The following is a 20,987-nucleotide window of genomic DNA, read 5'->3' on the forward strand; positions in this document are numbered from 1 at the left end:
TCTTGTGTGGTAGTGGATGTATGTTGCCTTAATTGCAATAAAATGTTAAAAAAAAAGCCACTCCGATTCATTGTATTAATCTGGAGAGCAGCGTATTACCATTGTTATGATTTCATTATGACTGTATATGAAAAGGAGACAGAGATCTGATTGAAATGCAATAGAGCAAAAAACAGGACAAAGGAACATTAAAAACATTTATTACTGCTCTAAAGTTAAAAACAGGCAAGAACAGTCAGAGAAGCTAAAGTATGACAGTGAAGGTGACTGCAGAGGGGAAAATAGTGACAGGGATTAGGAAAATGAAAGATAAATCTATAAGGACAGAAGAAACTGTTGAACAAAGAAAAATATGAGGAGAATGTTTAAATGCACGTGCAGTGATGCAGATGCTAAACATCTGGATTAACCTGCTTGGGAGAATCAGGGCACAAATGAAACTGTTGGACCTGCTACTCTCTGTGTATTTTAGCTTGTGAACCACCTGCCATCAAGTTTAACAAATTAATCACATTCATTTTGATATGGGAACTTCAAGACCAGCAAATGAAGTGGGAGCCATCCTTGTATCACACCAGTTCTTAATTATGCTTTTAAATCCCCAAATGAAGTTACACTTCATTAGGTTAACACTAAGTACAATTCAGGAAGCCCGTCGTTTGTGGCGCCTGATGCTCCAGGGCCTCTGAGGGAGCTTCACTACCCAATTAAAATCACATAATTAATCTACCTTTGATCCCACAGGTATTAAAGGGCTTCTAACTGTTTTTCTTCAGCGCCCCCTGCTGTAGTTTGTTTTCATGTGAAACAACTTGTTCTTTAACCAAACTAAAGTCTGTCTCATAGACAACTAAACACTTGTAAAACACTGTAAGTCTTACTGTTTCATCTTCCAATCTCCATTCTATTTTCACAACAACCAGGTGTGTAAAAATTCTTTAAACATTTTGTTTTGGCGTCAGAAAAAGATGTAATCGACGTTAACATAATATCATGCAGATTAATAAATCAGGCGGTTAATGCTTTATGTATTCAATGAGACCGGTGTCTTCATCAGTTTAAGGCCGTTAACTATAGACATGATGTGATGTTTGCATTAAAGGTTAATTGTTAATAAGAGGTTAATATAATTTAAGTCCTTGGAGGCGCGTTATTGTAGCTAAACGTCAGCAGTTAGATAAATAAATGATGCTTCCTATCATTTTGTAACTTCATTTATTTTAGTAAGATTTACTGATATGAGCGAACATGCAATGATATTAATATGAGAATCTACAAACTGCTTTGTATTTAATCTCAACACAGTATTTCTATCCACTGGTAAAGGCGTTCTGCTACTCGCCCTGTCCCTCTTGTGCCTGGAAAACAAACACATTGATGCAAAAATGGTATTTATCAAAACAAAACTTGAAAATAAGTCTTTCTTTCTTGCGTTAGTATTGATCGTAGAAGCCAGAAATATATTGATTACTTATTGATAAAGCATGTTCTTCATACAGTCGGCACTTTTTCTGAGGACTTGTGAGATATTTTTTACCAAAAACTGCAATGTTTCGAAGTGTATTTGACCTTATTTTTTAGCTTCCTAACTACTTTGTGATAGTTTTTTGTCTAATGATCAAATACGTGGTCATGCTGTTTGTTCTTTAAACTTTCAAGGGAACAGCTAAATAACAGTAATTACAGTTTATATGAAATACAGTACCTTTGTCCCAATTTCACGGCTCTTGGCTCGCATCTTGTTGGCCAGCGACTCGGCCACATCAGCTCTCTCCTCGGCCTCCTCCAGCTCGTGCTGGGCCTTCCTGAGCCTGGCCATGTGCATGTTTGCCTGCTCCTCCTGAAGATCAATAGATTTCAGTTTACTGGTGATATGAAGCTTCACTGTATCCCTGAATATGTTCAAGGACTTAATCCAGGATTAATAAAGTTTTATCTTATCTTAAAAGTCAATGAACTGAAGGTGATTCACTCACAGCTTCTTCCGCATGTCGCTTGTAAGCCTTCATTTTGATCTGGAGCTTGTCCACTAAATCCTGCAGTCGAATGTTGTTTTTCTTGTCTTCCTCAGACTGAGAGAAGAAATAAAAAAGAAGTCAAGACATAGTCGCATAGAAAGTAAGACAGGCATGCTGGTTCATTAAATTATTAATAATTATCTTTACCTGATAGGTCAGCTCTTTGATCTTTCTTTCGTATTTACGGACTCCTTTGATGGACTCAGTAGAACGCTTTTGCTCTGCGTCAAGCTCGTTCTCCAGCTCGCGGACCTGAAGTCGGGGGAGAGTTGTTGAATTTTAATCATTTTAATGTCACAATAACTCTCCAGAGATTTTATCTGGAACTTCTGTTGAGCTGATAATGTATTAAAAAAATCTGCTGTCTGCGCTAAGACTGTGTTATAAGCTACTTTGGCTCTTTTTTGGGCAACAAACGACGCATAGTTTTTATTTATTTGGCAAAGAGCATGTTCAAAAACATTCATAGGAGAAGAGAAGCACTGTCCCAGATTTAGCTACAAGGTCATTTCCACATGCAGTCCAAGCTAAATGACCTATCAGTTGTGACCTATAAACAGCATTGTCATAAGATCTGGGTCATGTTTGTTTCCATTTAATGCATGTAAACCCAATATACGCTCTCTTTTAGCTCTGTTTTTGGTCTCCACCGCTTCCTTAGGCAAATATTTAGCAGTTTACCTGGTAAGTATGTTATCAGTTCACCTCTAACTGTTTGAGTTTGCTGTTTGGGACTGGGCATGTTGTGTACAGTGGCTTTGTAGAGGCTTTTCTCTGAAAACAGCTGTCTGCTGCAACTGAGAATGATGCTTCAAGATCACAGAGAGTGAAAGCAGTAACGTTGTGGGTCAAAAAAGCTAAACAATTAACTGATAGCTGCAGACACAGGTGATAATTCATACTAGGTTCATTACCACTGGAGACTTTTTATGTTGAGGTTTGACACATTATAAAAATATTAATTAAAGCGGGTTTAAGGTAACTATGTTGTATATAATGTATTTATGTGTATAATATAACTTAGACACTGGGAATTGTTGAGTAAACATCATGTACATTCACACCTTAAGATATTTCCATTTTAAATGTGCAGCCGTTATTTCTACACTTGTGCACATTTTCCTCCCCCCTTCATCATACCTGTTACAAAACCCATAAAAATGAAGAATTTTCTGATCAGATTTTTATTGTAAAATTCTTGCATGTAATTGTAACTGTAGTAACATTAACAAGTAGTTGTAACATATCCATGAACGTGTCCAGTGAATCAGCATTACTGCCATCTGTCTATTTTAATGACTAATTAAGAAAAATGTCTAACTTTTGTTACTAAAACCTGACAATTGAATTTTACATTTATTTGCTTTTTCAGGTCAGATCAGTGTGTGAATGTTCCCTTTGTGAAGTTGTAACCAGACACAGTATACACACCCTGGACTCCAGTTTCTGAAGCTGCTTCTTTCCGCCCTTCATAGCCAAGTTTTCAGCCTCGTCCAGACGGTGCTGCAGGTCTTTCACTGTGACCTCCAGGTTCTTCTTCATCCTCTCCAGGTGAGCGCTGGTGTCCTGCTCCTTCCTCAGCTCTTCAGCCATCATGGCTGCCTAAAGGTGCCACAACAGGAGCATTGATTCCTTTAATTTAATGATGTCTGCAATAACCCAAAAACAAGAGCCCTGCGAAAGCGCTCTTACATCAGTAACTGCTTTCTTGGCCTTCTCGTCCGCATTCCTGGCCTCCTGAACAGCTTCCTCTATTTCACCATGAAGCTGAGTGAGATCCCCCTCAAGCTTCTTCTTGGTGTTTAGAAGACTGGTGTTCTGTCAAAGACAAAACACACATGACTTGTAGATTCTGCAGGTTGGATTGTGACAGTGTGTGCTGATGAGCAGCCTACCTGAGAATGAAGAAGTCCTGCGCGCTCACTTGCATCAACCAGCTCCTGTTCGGCCATTTTGCGGCTCCGCTCCGTCTGCTCCACAGCAGCTCGGAGTTCTTCAATCTCAGCCTGCATCAGAGTAGTTCTGCGCTCCACCATGGCTACCTGCTCCTTCATATCATCCTGACCTCTGACAGAGTCGTCCAGATGGATCTGAGCATCCTGAAAATGCATTTTTAAGTGAAATGTTAAGTATAACAAGTCTTAATCTTTCATCCAGTGTCATTAGCAATAGACTTGTTTAAATCGCTCTGTGTTTATAGTAATAAAAGTGGACATCAGTAATATGCGCCGTACCTTGAGCTGCCCCTGAATGTTCCTCAGCTGTTTCTGAGCCTCGGCCGACTGCCTGTTGGCATGGCTCAGCTGGATCTCCATCTCGTTCAGGTCTCCCTCCATCTTCTTCTTCAGTCGCAGGGCGTCGTTCCTGCTCCGGACCTCAGCGTCCAGAGTGGTCTGCATGGACTCCATCACTCTCTGGTGGTTCCTCTTCAGCTGGTCGATCTCCTCGTCTTTCTCCGCCACCTTTCGGTCAACTTCAGCCTTTATCTGGTTCAGGTCCATTTGTACACGCAGGATCTTAGACTCCTCTTGCTCCAGTGAGGCCTTAAAAACATGTTTGTTCCAGTGAAACCCCAGCTGTTGCTTACATTATACAGTATTGTTTCATTCTGCTCATTCTAAATGTATTGTTTTTTCTGGTATTTAGTGATCTTCAATAAGTTATACCTCTGCTTCCTCCAGTGCAGTCTGCATGTCATATTTCTCCGTCTCCACTTGTTTCTTGAATTTCTCCAGCTCGTGAATCGTCTTTCCGCTCTCTCCAAGTTGTTCTGTCAGATCTGAGATCTCCTCTAGGTTTTCAAAAATGGGATTACAGGAATCTTTTAAAACAACTGATTTAAAATGTTGCCTCTCACAAGCCAACAACAAGATTCCACTCACGTTGCAGGTTTTTATTTTCCCTCTTTAATGTCTCCAGGTGATCCAGGGCTTCTTCATAGGAGTTCTTCAGCTTGAAAAGCTCAGTGCTCAGTGATCGAGTTTCCTTCTGCGTGCCTTCAAGCTCTGCCTGAGACTCCTCGTACTTCTGCTTCCATTCAGCTAGAACCTGAACTCAAGGAAACGTTAGCTAGTGACAGGTAATGAGACAAAGTGAATAAAAATATGTGGCGTTAAGCATAACTGTCACAGTAAATACCTTGTCATAGCTCCTCTGCTTCTTGTCGAGAGTAGCAGCAAAGCTGTTGGACCTTTCCACATCTACCATCAGGTCCTCCATTTCATTCTGAAGACGCTGTTTAGTTTTCTCCAGTGAGGCACACTTTGAATTCACCGCCTCGATTTGCTCTTCAGCCTCTTGGAGACGCTGGGCAAGCTTTTTCCTGTAGCAGGTAAAAGCACATTTTTAAATCAAGATTCTTACAAGGTGCCAACTTGTAAGAAATGTAGTCAGTGTGATGCTCAGTTTATGCTCAACAAAATGTCCTCGGTACAGTGGTGCAGTATGTGGTCGAGCACATTCTAGTTTTTGAACAAAATGCAACTTTCCAGAATATTTCGTTTATACAGCCCCTGGCATTATGTTGAATACTGCAATATAGAATGAACTGAGCATAAAAACCTCTACGCACACTACAAATAAGACTCAGAGCCTTAATCTACATGGAAGCAGCAGTGGTAAACCAGAGGCTGTTGGGATTTCTTCTTTATCACAACATGAGATGAGTCACTGGCCACAGGCATCAAAAGGCTACAAACTAGCATTCTTCAGGAACATTAAAATATATATCTTTTATAACAGGCAGGTGAGGCTCACATTGTTGCTCTCAGATAAAAGAAATAATAATACAAATTAGTATGGCTTTAGAGTAAAACCAATATGGCAGCCATCAGGGTTTGTAGAGATTCATAATAAGGGCAGTTTCCTAATCACAACCAATGGAAATTTCCAATAACTAATAATGTGATATAGTGTAAGGTACAGCAGGAGTAAATTTAGGCTACTGCATTCATTTGGTGTTGTTTGTTGTGTTCGGTTTAAAAGCAGTTGTCAGATTGCATAAAATAATGTAATCAACTTTAAAGATTTTTTTTTCCAGTTATTACTGGAGACTCCTGTACGTGATAAACTGAATGCTCGTCTGAAACATCGCATATTTATGTATGCTTAGCTGAACGGCTGAACTCTGTCGGCTATGTTTGCAATTATTTTGAGCAATTGACTGTAAATGAACCAAGTAAACATTTTGTATTCCTCAGATATTATTCCAAATTATTAAAAAAAAAAGAAATATATATATATATATATCAGAGGAATTGTGGACCTGCTGAAGAAAATGTAACCATGTGATGTTTTGTTGAAACTTCAAGTAAAAAAATAAACAGTGACGTATAATGTGCAAGGACTCATTTACTCTTTATCATATCAGCCTGACCATATTAAAGCGCTAAGTGCATGTATTGATCAGTCTCAGTGTGTAATTACTTTGCCTCCTCGAGCTCCTCGGTGCGTTGGATGGCGTCGGTCTCATATTTGTTCCTCCACAGAGCCACCTCAGTATTCGCCTTCGACAAAGTGCGCTGCAGCTCAGCTTTGGCCTCCTGCTCCTCCTCAAACTGCTCCCGAAGGAGATCACAGTCATGACGAGCTGACTGCAAACTGTGAGCCAGGGCATTCTTAGCCTACAGACGACACAGATATGAAACTTTGTACAAAAAAAAAAAAAAGACAAACTATGAAAGTGACCGTTTGTGAGGTGATCACCTTCGTTTCCTCCTCAATCAGTCGTTTTAACTCGTCGATCTGGGTGGTGAATCCCTGCTTTCCTCTGGTCAGCTGGGAAATGAGACTTTCTCTCTCTTCCATTTGTCGGGAAAATTCAGCTACAACAAGCAAAACAAGAAATTATATTATATTGAAACTCTGAACCTCTGTAAATTGAAGCAAATAGAGTAACAGAATTACCGTTCTCAGTCTGAAAACGGGCTCTCTGATTGGTCAGATCTGACATTTGTCTTGTGTTTTCATCGTTTTTGGTCTTCAGCTCCATGAGCTGATCCTCCAGTGAGCGGCATGTCTTCTCCAGGTTCACCTGCAAGTATACAAATTAAGACAATATTTAAGCAGTTAAATGAGTTCTTGATTCTGTAATCCTTCAATACATCATTTCAGTTTTATAAAAGTCACCTTTGCTTTAGCAACTGTTTCCATATTACTGGCCAAATCGTCAATCTCCATCTTCAGTTCGCTCTTCTCCTTTTCCAGTTTCTGCTTGATTCTCTGGAGGTTGTCAATCTGCTCTCCCAGCTCGGCCATGCTGTCCGCCTGCTTCTTGCGCAGTGCGGAGGCCGTGGCCTCGTGGTGCAGCGTGGACTCCTCCAGGTCGCGCCGCAGTTTGACGAACTCGGCTTCGCGCTTCTTGTTCATCTCGATCTGAGCGGCGGTGGCTCCTCCGGCCTCCTCCAGCCTCTCGCTGATCTCGTCGATCTCCCTGGCCAGGTCAGACCTCTGCTTCTCAATCTTGGCTCGAACAGCTCGCTCAGCCTCGACTTCTTCCTCCAGTTCTTCAATGCGAGCCTGGAAACAGACAAATAAATGCATAATTTCAGTTTGAGTGTTCTCTGGTGAACATCTGAATAATAATAACATGATGAGAAAAGGAAAAATGGAGCAGAGCTGGTGACCTTCAGTCCACTTGTAGATTTATTGTTCACAACACAGAACAGCGTACAACAAGCTCAGCTGGTATTTTGGCCCACAGAATGTCATAGAACGCAGGAACGTAAATACGATTTTTGACCCTCCCACACCTGCATTACTCAGCTTCCGATTTTAATTCTCACCTCATTGTTTTGTTCTACATTTAGTACTATCTTTGTTTCAGGTTCAATGTTTGATTTTAATGTACAAACACAATTATAGACAGAACTTCTTCTCAAAGCTTCTTCTCAGACTTCACATACTGATCATCTATTTCATGGGTCACAAGATCTAACTGACCCATCATTTTTCACCCATATGTAACTAGTACAGTTTTCTAGCATGGTTTTTACTCTCCTTAATAATTACTATTATTATATTTTAGCCTCTATGATTGCATAACTCAGCATATCTATTAAATATATGTAAACGCATAGTGACAAAGGCCTGCTTGGACATCCACTAGATTACAGTTTCCGACACTTACATGGAGTTCCTTCATCTTCTTTTGGAGCTGGTTATTAATCACTTGTTCGTCTGCAATTTTGCTGACAAACTGGTTGTTTTCAAATTCTTTTCTGTGGAGACAAGAAGATGTATTTTGTAAATTAAAGACTTAATTCCCCTTATACACACACTGTGAAAGATCAGTGCATGAGCTTACTTCTTGATTTTCTCCTCACACTGCTGTTTGTCATTTTCTACATCCATGAGGGATTCCTGCGTGAGCTTCAGATCCCCCTCGAGCTTCCTCTTGGCTCGCTCCAGGTCCATGCGGATCTTCTTTTCTTGCTCCAGCGAACCCTCAAGCTTTATAAGCAAATTTCACCAAGTTAATTGAGACATTTAGCAACACCAGTAGCTAATTGTATTACTTTCTCCACAGCTGCTCACATCATCCACTTGCTGCTCGAGCTTAGTCTTGGCTTTGGTCAGAGAGTTGACTTTGTCTTCCTCTGCTTGAAGGTCGTCCAGTGTTTGCTGGTGGGACTCTTGAAAGGCTTTCTTCTCCTTGGTTAGTTTGGTGATATTTTCATCCTGACCAGCCAGCTCCTCCATGAGGTTTTTAACCTGCAACAGCAAAACCACCAATATGAATGAAAGTGTTCAACCAGAATGAATTCACAGCACTCCGACTTTCACAATCACCTTGATGCTGAGTGATATATTTAATGAACAGTGACGACATTCAACCTAAACCATTTATTCTAGTGACTCTGGTAATGTAGCACCACCATGAGGCTGACATTTGTGAGCATAAGTGAAATGGCTACAGGATGGATTAGCGTGAAATTTGCTACAGACATCCATGTGCCCCTCAGGATTAACTGTAATAACTTCTGAAGTAACATCACACAAAGCTGCTGTTATCCTTGCCGTGGATTAAAGGACTCGACGAGGCTAAAAACAGAGAGGAACGTTTTGAAGAATCTGAGTTAACAGCTAAGGATGGACCAAAGAAAAACCTGCTGTGTGACAACAACCAACCAAAACTGATCTTAAACCACCAATGACTAATCATAAACCACAAGTGCGGTTTGTCCACATTAAAATCTAGAAATATAACCGAGAAATGGCTTGTACTTGGACACCCCTGTCCACAGACTATACCTTTAGAACAGCATACTAACAAGCTAAAATAAGCTGGTAAACACTGTAAACACCATACTTCCTCAACATCTGCATGGTAGCAACGGTCCACTGTGTCTACGTGCAGCTTGACAGAGATGCTAGCTGGCTGTTATGTCTGCACCAAAACAGAGGTGATATATAAAAACAAATATTGTATTGATGCTAATTCTGTATTTGGGCAAGTTTTGTAAAACTGAAATGACATCAACTCATGACTTGGGGGCGGTAGGTCAGGTAGCAGAGAGGTAATAGGTCAAACACTAACTGCAGAGTTGGCAGTTAGATCAATCTGACAACTTAATTTTTTCAAGTCATCAAAACATGGCTTGAACTAGGTGAAGATTGCATGAAATGTGTTGGAGCAAGAATAAACGTTAAATCAAGAAACAGCAGAAAACTTGTCAGAAACAGGAGAGGTGAACTCCTGTAATGATGGCCACATGGTGACATTGTCTGCTTCAAAAATAAATCTGTTCCTACCGATAAATTGCCGCATCATACCTTTACAATGTGAAGTAGTTTCCAGCTGACAAACAAGCCAGTTCCATCCAAAAAGACCCACTTACCTTGTTTTCGGTAGCATGTTTCTCCTTCTCAACTTTAGCCAAGGTAATCTCCAGGTCGTCTATGTCTTTTTTCAGTTCAGAACATTCGTCTTCGAGCTTGCGCTTCTTGGCAGTCAGCTCAGCGTTCATTTCCTCCTCGTCCTCCAGCCTCTCGGTCACCTCTTTGAGTTTCGCCTCGAGCTGGATTTTGCTTTTGATCAAGCCTTCACACCTCTCCTCAGCGTCGCAAAGATTTTCTGAATCCTAAGAGAAAAACCCCAATGAATAATAATTTAGGCAGTGATGTAACGGAGATCAGTTACTTTCATTTGCTACGATACTCACAGCTTGCACTTGCAGGAGGAGGTTGTTTTTCTCCTGCAGCAGAGAAACCATTTTCTCCTCAAGCTCCTTCCTCTTGGACTCTGACTTTACCAGATCGTCTTTACATTTGACAAAGTCCTCTTTCATGGTCGCCATCTCTTTTTCAGTTTCCGCACTTTTTAGAAGTGGCTTTATCTTGAAGAACAGCTTCATCCATGGCCAGTGTTTAACACTCATGAACGAGCGCAAGTTATACTGCAGAATCCAGACGCAGTCCCTGAAAAGATAAGCAGCAGTTGATTGTGTCCACATTTTATCAGTTGTAATCATTAAGGGGGAGATTTTTGATGATGGCCTCACCTTTGTGCAATTAAGTTGGAGAATTCTTTTCTCATCAGATAACCACGACACAGAGCTTGAGTCTGAGTCACTAAAGAGACCAGTTTTTCATCTCGCAGCTCCTCCAGAGTGCCGAGTAAGCCAGCTTTGAAAAACACCTTCAACAAAATAGTTCAACTAAATCAGTTTGTTGCTTGTAAAAGACATCCACAGTGGTACTTTGCCTCACTCTATGTGGCATTTGGACACATACCTTTGTTGCACCGAATCGGTACTGTGTGTGGTCAATGTCAATCGAACCAAGAAGCTTCTCGGCAGCTTTCTTTCCATCGATGAACTGTCCCTCGGGGATGGCACTGGCATTTAGGATTTTGTATCTGTTTGGATGTGGATAAAGATAGGTAATCACAAACTGGAATACTTAGATTGGACGGAATAATGGGTAGGAATCGATGCTGACCGACCTCTGCTTGAAGTCAGCATAAATAATCCTGCTGGGGAACCCCTTCCTGCAGATCCTGATACCCTCCAACACACCGTTGCAGCGCAGCTGGTGGATAACCAGGTGGTTGTCCATGATTCCTGCAGCAAGGTTGACATAAACTGAGTGATATCAGACAAAGGCGCATATTTCATCATTTTGTCTGTAAGTGGGCCAACAAGTTTTTGCGTTTGGGTTATTCCATCTCAAATCATCAGGGGCCTTCTGCTCGAGCATCTCTGAATTGTTTGAAACTTTGTCATCATAAACTGTGGATATTTAAAATGTTGTCTGTTAAACATTAGATAGCTATATCAATTACTTTTCAAGAACTCTTTTTATTTTTATTATTTCCAGTCAAGCTACTTTCAGCAGCTTTTTTTTTGCACATGTAAAATTTTAAGGTTATTTAAGAACCACAATATTTCAACAACTATTAAAGATAAAAGCTTGAAATTTTCTCATTGATCATAATGGCATTGATTCAGAATCTGAAATACTGGACAAGTAGATCAAACAATTTCTGATTACGGGTAAGTTTAAAGACAAAAAAATTGAAGCTACCACGTAAAGTCCCATATTTGAGCAAACATTAACAAAAGTAACGGTCAACCAGTTCTATTTTCTGAACCATATGTAGCTGTATGTTATAATATTACGAAACAAAACATGTAGCACACTTTAATATGAAATACTTGATCACAAAAAATGAAAAATTCAGTTATTTTTTGACAGGGATGGGGTAGATATCCAAATCCAAGTAGAACCAATTTCTGGAGTTTCAAAGTGGTTCCAAATATAACTAGAAAGCACATTTTTTAATATGGGCATTTTTTTAAGTTATAAGGTAAATCAGAGATGGTTAAGCAGAAATACTCCTAAAAATATGTTTATTTGAGATGGAATTTGTTCATACCTGGTGTTTTAACCTCATTTGGAATCAGGCATCGCACAAAGTGAGGATGTGTGCTCCTCAGGTTGGTCATTAGTTTTCCAAGATTTTCCTACGAGAGTAGAATTGCCAAATTTTTTGAGGATATAAAAACTCTACAAAATGAAATTGACATCAAAAATTTATATAATTTAGTGTTTCTTGCCCTCAACTCAAAGCTCAGCAAACCAAGCAAGCATTAATATTCAACTGAGGGAGCTACTTGGGAGCACCGCCTTAAGGGATCAATACAAGGCAAGAAGGTTATCTGTCCACCGATTATTATCGCTTCTGTACCCTGAAAACAGCAGATACAGTCTGAAACGAGCCACCCTTCTTCTTTCCTCCTTTCTTTCCACCTTTGCCACCTCCCGCATCACCACCTGATTCTGCAAAGAAGAAAAAAAAAAATATTAGCTCACATTTGCAAAGCTTTGAAGCCTGGTAGGTGTTGCCATTGGATGTCTTACAAGAGACTTCTTTTTCTATTTTGATGCTTACAATTCCAACCCTTTGTAATTACTGTACCTGCTTCTGCACCCGAAAATGAAGCATACAAGAAAGCCAACAGTTTCATTGACGACTTCTGGTAAAGCTGCACCACTGACTCGTTCAGCGGGTCTTTGTTCTTCTCCAGCCAGCCAGTGATGTTGTAGTCCACGCTGCCGGCGTAGTGCACCAGGGAGAAATGAGCCTCAGGCTTGCCTTTGACAACCTTCGGCTTTTGGAAAGCGTTTGTTTTTCCAAGATGTTGGTCGTAGAGTTTGTTCTTAAAGGAAGTGTCTGAGGCCTTGGGGAACATACACTCCTCTTCGAGGATGGAGAAGATGCCCATTGGCTGTTGAATGCATCATGGGAGCATATGAGATATGGTGTCTAAAATAAGATCCAATGCACTCATGATTAGTAGACTTATCCTACCTTTTCGATGAGCTCAATGCAGGCTGCCAGGTCCATACCAAAGTCAATAAACTCCCAGTCGATTCCTTCCTTTTTATATTCTTCTTGCTCCAGTACGAACATGTGGTGGTTGAAGAACTGTTGCAGTTTCTCATTGGTGAAATTGATGCAGAGCTGCTCCATGCTGTTGAACTATGACAACAACCCAACATTAACTTATGACACTACCATGAAAAACTGTGTTTGACTGTTGAAAGCCATCAACTGAAACTCACATCAAATATTTCAAATCCAGCGATGTCCAACACACCGATGAAGAACTGCCTCGGCTGCTTCGTGTCCAGCATCTCATTGATTCGAATAACCATCCACAAGAACATCTTCTCATAGACAGATTTGGCCAGAGCACCAACTGCATTGGTGACCTAATTTTGAGAATATATGAATTAGGAATTCATGTATGTAGCTGGGTAGCTGGGTAGCACAAGGCAAAGCTGAGGTGGACACTAACATCAAACCTATAATATTTAAAAACAATCAACAAACAGGAGAGCAGAAATTCAGCCTCACTTAGTAGCAGGCGAATTTGAAGCTGTCGCGGGAGCTGTTAACTACTGTACACCTTAAGAGTTTTTATTTCATTAAACTGCTATAGAGCAGTGTTTGTCAGGGCTTTTTTTTCGATTTTTTAATTTCTGTTTTTCAAGGCACTTGCAAGCTATGCAGAAACATGACACTGAAATTCTGAATTCCACCTGGTGGCCTTATGGTTAAGCTGCATAACTTACTTTGTTCTTTTAAAAAGGCTCTGAAGCTAAGCTCTGGTGACCTCGGTGGAAATAAGAACTGCTGAAAGATGTGGGCAGTAAGTCAAACCTCAAACACCAGGCTGCTTGTTAGCAAAACAGTGGTAAATTTGAAGAAGCTTAAGAGCTGCACAAACTCAGCTTTGCTGCCACTTTGTCACAGTGGCAACTTGTGGTATTGCAACAACAAAAATGACAAAACAATGCCCCTGTTCTAAAACAGACATGAAAAACTGCTGACAGGAAACTTGGTATAGCAAAAAAGCAACTTATCACTATTTGTATCATTACTTTTTGATTTGTGAATGCATCATTTTCAGTAATTTACAATTTCATCCAAGTGACTGGGCGCCACCTTGGAGTTTGTAATAAAACACCCATGGATTTCACTGGAGATGCACAATGAGTGCAGTATCAGCAGCAAAAAGCTTTACAAAAAATATTGGCCCAAAATGATCATTTCAGGGTAAAATTGTACAGTCTTGTTTAAAAATGTGTCTATCTTCTGTCTGCATCTACCAGCAGGCCATCACATGAAGAGGATAAATAATAATATGTTGATACCACAGCAGTAGAGATCTGATGTTGTCTCCAGATAGGTGGAAGAAATATGTGTATTTATTGGTAGCTGCCAAAATGAGTTGGGAAACAGCAGCATATTGGATATCAGCAAAAATCCAATATCGTGCATCCCTGTATTTCACATTCAGATCTAGTTGTGTTAAAAAGTGTTTCCAGGTAACATAAGAGTTGCCTAAAATCATTAATAAACCAACCAAACTATAGTATCAGGTACACATCTGCTTTTCTTTGCTGTGAGTCTTGGTGAAGGGAAGAAACGTCACCTTTTTTTTCAATACTGCATTAAAACCTTTGAGCTGTGACTGTACCTGTGGGACTGTCTGGCCCTTGGTGACATATTCATTTCCCACTTTCACTCTGGGGTAACAGAGGCCTTTCAGCAGGTCGGCAGAGTTCAGGCTCATGAGGAAAGCGACTTTGTCTGCCACTGAGAGACAAACAGAACACTTTTTAATACCATCTGAATGTCTTTACTAATGACGAAAAGTCTAAAGGACTCACCCTCAGTGCCATCGGGCTCGGCCTGCTCCTCTCGCTGCTTCTGCTTAAACTTCATGTTCCCATAATGCATCACAGCACCTGTCAGCTTGTAGATGGAGACTTTTTCTTCATTAGTGAAGCCCAGGACGTCAGTGGCAGTCTGTTAAACATGTAAAATAATCAGCTGAAGTCCATACTGCTTGTTAAGTCGAAGTGATTAGAAGAGAAGAAGTAGCTCACGTCTGTGGCAACCAGCTCTTCTTTGTCGTCAATGCTGGCCACAGCGATCTGCCCCTGACTTATCATGGGAAAGTCATATGGGTTTGTTGTTATGAGAAGCATTTCTGTAGACAAACACAAACAGAGCAACTTTTGTTCAAATATAATCTTCAAACTACATAATTTTTAAATATCCGACATGCTCTCCTTACCTATGAGCTCTGGCTTGTGTCCAGTCATTATCTGATAGAAGATGTGATAGCTCCTCTCTTCTGTCAACTGGAAAGTCACTCTTGACTTTTCCAGCAAATCTACACGGAATTACAAGTAATGATTAACATTTTCAAGTATTTAACTCATATTCTAAATATAATTCAGAAGGAGAGTCAAACCTACACGTTTCAATATCAGCAGAAGCCAGTTTGCCAGAGGTTCCAAAGTGAATTCTGATGAATTTACCCTGTGAAATGTAAAATCCTCCAGAAAATCAGCCAGAGTCCTCATAAAAACAATGACAAAAGTGATACAAATTGGAGTTATGTGTAAAAAAGAAACCATATTCCACCATTCCGATTCTGACGAGACTTACAAATCTTGAGGAGTTGTCGTTCCTCACAGTCTTGGCATTCCCAAAGGCCTCCAGCAGAGGGTTCGCCGAGATGATTTGATCCTCCAGCGTCCCCTAAAAACATTCTTGTTTTTTAGTATTCAGTCTTATCCAACGGGTTATGAGGAGGACTCTTGTCATGTTTCTGTTACCTGCATTTTGCCAGATGAGTGCTCCTTCTTGTCGCCACCAGCCACTGCGATTGTCGCAAAGTACTGGATGACGCGTTTGGTGTTGACGGTCTTTCCTGCACCGGATTCTCCACTGCGAACACAGCCGGCATGTGAACACAGCACATAGAAACACACTTGAGTGTTTTATGGTTTGAATTATGAGGCACATTTTTGTTTTATATGCAGGAGACTCACGTAATCAGAACAGACTGGTTCTCACGATCTGACAAAGAAATAAGCAGAAATATGAAGACAGTTTCGGCTCAGTGATTCGAAGCATTTTGAACTTTCTGCAGATCGCTGAAAAGGTAGGGTGAAATCTAACTCAGGACATTTACTTAAGTACTCTTTTTAAGTTCAAGTTTGAAGACAAAAAAACAATTCAGAGGCAAAATACTTCACTGCATTTATTAACACAATTAACAACTAGTTACTTACAAATGAAGCTTATGTGAAAAGCTGCAGCCATGAGTCATTGGACAAGATTTATTTTCATAATCATTTAATAATCAATGAATTAATTATCATTCAATATTATATAATATTATCAAATTCAGTAGTTAAATCACCTTTACTGGTCCCAACATTCTAGTGACAACCACAATAAAACATTAATAATTATGATCCAGTAATATACATTATTCTGTTATGTGGTAATCTAAATACTGAGCACTTTTTTGTTGAGCACACATTTTGTTTTTCCCTTTAAGTCTATTTAATACTTTTGTACTTAAGCAGAAATTAGAATGCACAACGAATTTGAATTCTGACAGAATATTTCTACACTGTAGTATTGGTACTTTTACTGAAGTACAAAGTGGTCAAAAAGGCTGGAAATCACTGATTTAATCTTTAAAAATGTAAAAATGTTGTATTTTGTTTCTTAATCCACTGTGTTAAAATGCTATCTTAAAATTAACTAAATGCTGTCAGATAAATGTACTTTAGTTGAAGTATAAAGCAGCATAAAATGGAAATACCCAAGTAAAAACCTTAAAATGATACACTTCAGTACAATACTTGAGTAATTGTACTCAGCTACTTTCCACCACTGCCACTGCTAAAACACATATAAATGGTATAAAGTAGCATACAGCACAAGTTAAAGTGTAATAAATGTAACTTTGCTACATGACAGTCCACCGCTGCACATCTGGCATTATCGGACTATAAATAAACATCTGTGCTTGTTTAAAGAAAGTAATTATGATGCTAAAGGCTCAAGGAAATCCTCAGTCTCCTCACCTGTGAGCATATTCTGATACGCGTTATCAGAAACAGAGAAAATGTGTGGCGGGGCCTCCATGCGTTTCTTCCCCCTGTAGGCGGCCACCACCTGTGGATCGTATACTGGCAGCCACTTGTAAGGGTTTACGGTGACGCAGAAGAGCCCTGAGTAGGTCTGCAGAGGAGAATAAATAAAGGCAAAAAGGAAGAATTTTCCAGACAAATACAGAGATAAGAACATCCCTCTTATTGCTTACATAAATCATCCATGCTGCATAACGATCTTTGAGGTTAAACAGCACAGAGGGCTCGTTGAGGTGCGTCATCATGGCCATGTCCTCGATCTTGTCGTACTTTGGGGGATTCATCGGATGGCAATCTTCCTCCTTAACTGTTACAGTCTGGAGGAACAAATTGAGACGATGAAGTGGTATCGATCAGAGGAAATAAAAGAGATGTGATGGGATTCAGCGACAAGAGAGCCATAAACTGAACAGAATGCAAGTAAAACTTTCATGTTTTTTCAAATTCTAATCAGTTTTACAGCGTTTGATGATGTTAAGTTGAATGACCCTGTATTATTTTTGTACTATAATGCAGCTGCAAGAGGAAACTCATCTGAAACTCCTGCACAGCATCACAAGTGTTAGTAATAAGACGGGAAACTCTTTGATGCTGTCTGCAGAAATCTTCACCTCATCAGCTTGAGTCTTCACGGTGACTTGGCCACCTTCTCTCTGCTGGACGACACCTTTGATGTACAGCTCCTTGGCATCGGGCACAAAGCAGGCAGTTCTGGCGTCGAACGGCCTGTTCTGAGCCTCGACTCGCTCCTTCTCAGGTTTACGGAGAAAGACGGCCGCTGGCCCGTACTGGGCCATCTCGGCATCGCTGCTCATGTTTACACCTCGAGAAGAAAAAAGAGCCACACTTCAGTCAACTTCATAAAAGATTGTTGTGAATTTAAGTATATTCTTGTATCTTGCTTACCAGGTCACAACCTCAGTCCTGTTGAATTGTAAGATTCACAGTGAAAACACAGAAAAATGCAGCTCACAGCTCACACCAGAAGGGAAGATCTTGAGAGTGAACACCAGCAGGAGGCCGACGCTCCTTTTTATCAACATGAATGTGAAGCGAACCGGATGCTCCAAACTTGGCAATGTCACAGTGTTTTAAACATCAATCAAGCTGCATTATCGATCCTAGCTCGACACTTAAATATGGCACAGGATCTTGTAGCGCTAATAGGAGCGTGTCAGCAGCAGCAGGTGGTGATCCTCAAAGACTATTTTTACATGCCTTCCAGACTGTCTAGAACTGTCTTTAGCTGCTTAACGTTTTTCATGTTTGATGTTCAGCCGGACAACATCTCACATTTAATGCACAAGGAATTGATTAATTGGTGTATTTAGATTGACGGTGTTTATTTAGAGCATAAGAAGTTGTCATTGTGTCTATTTATGGATGTAAATCGAACATAAACAGCGTCTCTGTGATGCATCACGACCTTCATGTTCATCCTGCACTCGAGGACCACCTGCTCATTCACCTCCAAGGCTCCTTGTTTGGATTAACTGGCTTAAACTCAAGACAGATGTAAGTACAACGTCAATATCACTTTTTAAAGAAAATATAGTTATGCTTGACAGCCGTCCAAAGCTTTTTATTGTACAGCATGTACATATTTTGAATATGTGTTCTGTCTTTTACTGTTTAGTTAGGGTTAACAATAAATGATTTGACTTCGAAGTACAATTTGTAACTACCTACATTTTGCAGGGGACACTGGACATCATATACATCAGCTACACTTGCATCCAGCAGAGATTTTAACCCTATTCAGGACTTTTGGGGTCTTTTGAACCCCAGGCCATTTGGTTTGGGTGACATGTATTGTTTTTTGTCATGCATTTGGAACCAAAAATACATCAACTTATCAGAAAATGTATTAAACATAGTGTAAAAGTCTAAAATGAATACCAACAAATATTTTGCACGTATTCTTTCTTGGGGTCCAATGGGGCCCAAAAAACCTTCTACATATGGCAACATGAAAGTCCTGAATAGGGTTAAAGCTATGAAAAATCAGCAAATACCAACACAGAATAGGAAAAAGGAGATTCTGTATCATCTTTAAACCCTTTAGAGGCTGTAATAGGACACTATTTGTACAGCACATATCATGATTTTGTTGGTTTTGTTTTTATTGGTACGGTATGATATAGAAAGGTCTGTTATCCAGGGGTATCGCCTGCTAAGCTGTTGAAATAGAAATAGGGTAACAAATGCAAAAACCTCTTGTTTTAACAAAACCACGAGAGCAAAAAAAACAACAAAAAAAAAACTATTTAGAACAACCAAAACTGTCACATTCAAGTTTTCTGTATTCAGCGATCTCTCATTTTAGGTTTCAGTGGTGAGTGTTGGGTACGGCAAGAAACGCTGCTGAGTTTTATGTCAATTCAAAAGTTCTGCAGTTCGGTTTGCCTTTACTTATTGTTTTATTGTTCAAAGAATCATTTCTTCTAAATGATAGATAAAGTTGTGCATCATTAGCATAACAGTTAAATAACAGAAGAGATTAATAATGTAGTTAGAAATTGCAGCCGGAAACCAGAATCGGGCCATGAATTGATCCCTGTGGGACACCATCCATGAAATGTAATGGATGAAAAACTTAAACAAATTTAACACCAGACATAATAATCCATTTTTTGTGGACAAAAATTATCAAAATAAAATTGAGCTTTTCGCTGTTTTACAGTTTGGTTAACAGTCTTTACACCGTTTTAACTAAGCTCGCTGTCAAGACTTTGTAAAGACAATTTGAGGCGTGTATATTAATTCACAGACAAATATGACACTTCTGGATTTAAATGAAGTTATGTCCATGCTGATCAGATTTCTTTTTACAGTTTTGCAGTTTTAGCGTTCGGGGTTGGCGATGGCCAGCCACCTTGAGGGAAGTTGTCTGGTTTGTCTGCTTTGTTTACAAGTTAGCACATAACAGCGTCTAGGGTGAATATCACAGGTGGAAACACATGGCCACCGCTTTGTGCCACATTTAGAATAAGCATGGGAGAGTGTTTGTAATCTAATATGTCATCATATTAAGGGGAGATGTGCACGGAAGCAAGTGTGAACAGCAGCTTGTCAGCTTGGAAATACATCCCATCAGTGTGGAAGAGTACATGTTTATAGGCTTTGTAATACCAATAATAATTATGGTAAGAATTTAACTCAATGCTTTAAATATAATAAATTCATGCAGATATTATTATTTATACGAAGACATTTTGCTTGATTACACATATTTTAAGCAAGTAAACATAATAATATTATTACACATAATTGAACTCTACTGTGTAACTATATAGATAGACCCTCAAATTTACTGATTTTAATGATATATTTGGGTCAAATTTCTCATCATCTTTTTAGTGGTTCGTCAAAACCTGCAGGTTGGAGTTTGGATTATGAAGGTTGTGTTGTTGTTTGCCTTGTGGACACTTTTTGTCTCTCTGTAGTCACTTTCTGTCTCTTTGTTGTCCTTTCCTTTCAATTGTGTTGTTGCCACTCCATAGCTATTTTGTGTTTTTGCAGCCATTCTGTGTCTTGTTTGTGTCGTTTTGTGGTGACGTTATGGTCATTTTGTGTCTTTGAGTGATATTTTTCATCATATAAGAGCCATTTTTTTGTCTCTTTGAAGCTGTTTCACATCACATTGCTACAATTTTGTGTCTTCATCCTTTCTTTTGCCTCTTGTTGTTTTGTGCCTGCCCTTAGTCGTCGCTTTTTCAATAAGAAACGCTAACAGTCACTTCACATAGAGGCGCTGGTTGAGGGGCCCCACGTCTCTTTAGGGCCCCTGTGTGGCTCATTTTGTAATCCGTCCGTGTGTGAGGTGACTGACCCTACGATCTGACTGAAGATGTTGACGAGCTGTCCCCGCCTGTCCACTGAAGTGTCCTGTTTCTGTTAGTGCAAACAACAACCTGTCAGCTCCTCAAGTCCTCCTCCTCCTCCTCCTCCTCCTCCTCTCTCCTTGGAGGTTACCTTCAGCACTTGTACGTAACCCTC

At 39.9% G+C, this 20,987-nt stretch overlaps 1 protein-coding gene across 1 annotated transcript; it reads right to left on the reverse strand.

Annotated features, from left to right (window-relative positions):
• Positions 1-1,334: 1,334 nt before the first annotated feature.
• Positions 1,335-17,803, reverse strand: LOC103366176 (myosin heavy chain, fast skeletal muscle-like). Its single transcript, XM_008293834.1, has 39 exons — positions 17,600-17,803; positions 17,162-17,305; positions 16,923-17,079; positions 15,873-15,900; positions 15,657-15,768; positions 15,487-15,579; positions 15,294-15,357; positions 15,110-15,208; positions 14,919-15,022; positions 14,700-14,838; positions 14,507-14,625; positions 13,086-13,235; positions 12,832-13,002; positions 12,439-12,748; positions 12,208-12,299; positions 11,896-11,983; positions 10,963-11,080; positions 10,752-10,875; positions 10,520-10,656; positions 10,181-10,436; positions 9,857-10,099; positions 8,553-8,729; positions 8,323-8,468; positions 8,146-8,236; positions 7,146-7,535; positions 6,924-7,050; positions 6,723-6,841; positions 6,444-6,640; positions 5,157-5,340; positions 4,901-5,066; positions 4,685-4,809; positions 4,253-4,561; positions 3,914-4,117; positions 3,711-3,836; positions 3,450-3,620; positions 2,166-2,270; positions 1,977-2,072; positions 1,706-1,840; positions 1,335-1,358 (listed from the first exon to the last, which is right to left on the reverse strand). The coding sequence occupies exons 1-39, from the start codon at positions 17,801-17,803 to the stop codon at positions 1,335-1,337; spliced, it is 5,844 nt and encodes a 1,947-aa protein (XP_008292056.1).
• Between the last annotated feature and the right edge of the window lie 3,184 nt (positions 17,804-20,987).

The sequence above is a fragment of the Stegastes partitus genome, unplaced genomic scaffold (assembly GCF_000690725.1).
Source record: "Stegastes partitus isolate 25-593 unplaced genomic scaffold, Stegastes_partitus-1.0.2 Scaffold914, whole genome shotgun sequence".
NCBI lineage: Eukaryota > Metazoa > Chordata > Actinopteri > Pomacentridae > Stegastes > Stegastes partitus.

Excerpts from the sequence above, each read along its gene's own strand:
- LOC103366176 (XM_008293834.1), bottom strand. The coding sequence starts at position 17,803 with ATGAGCAGCGATGCCGAGATGGCCCAGTACGGGCCAGCGGCCGTCTTT. Across the intron at positions 10,437-10,519 it reads TCCAACTTAATTGCACAAAG|GGACTGCGTCTGGATTCTGC; the intron begins GTGAGGCCATCA and ends TTATCTTTTCAG. Across the intron at positions 10,100-10,180 it reads TCCTCCTGCAAGTGCAAGCT|GATTCAGAAAATCTTTGCGA; the intron begins GTGAGTATCGTA and ends TTTTTCTCTTAG.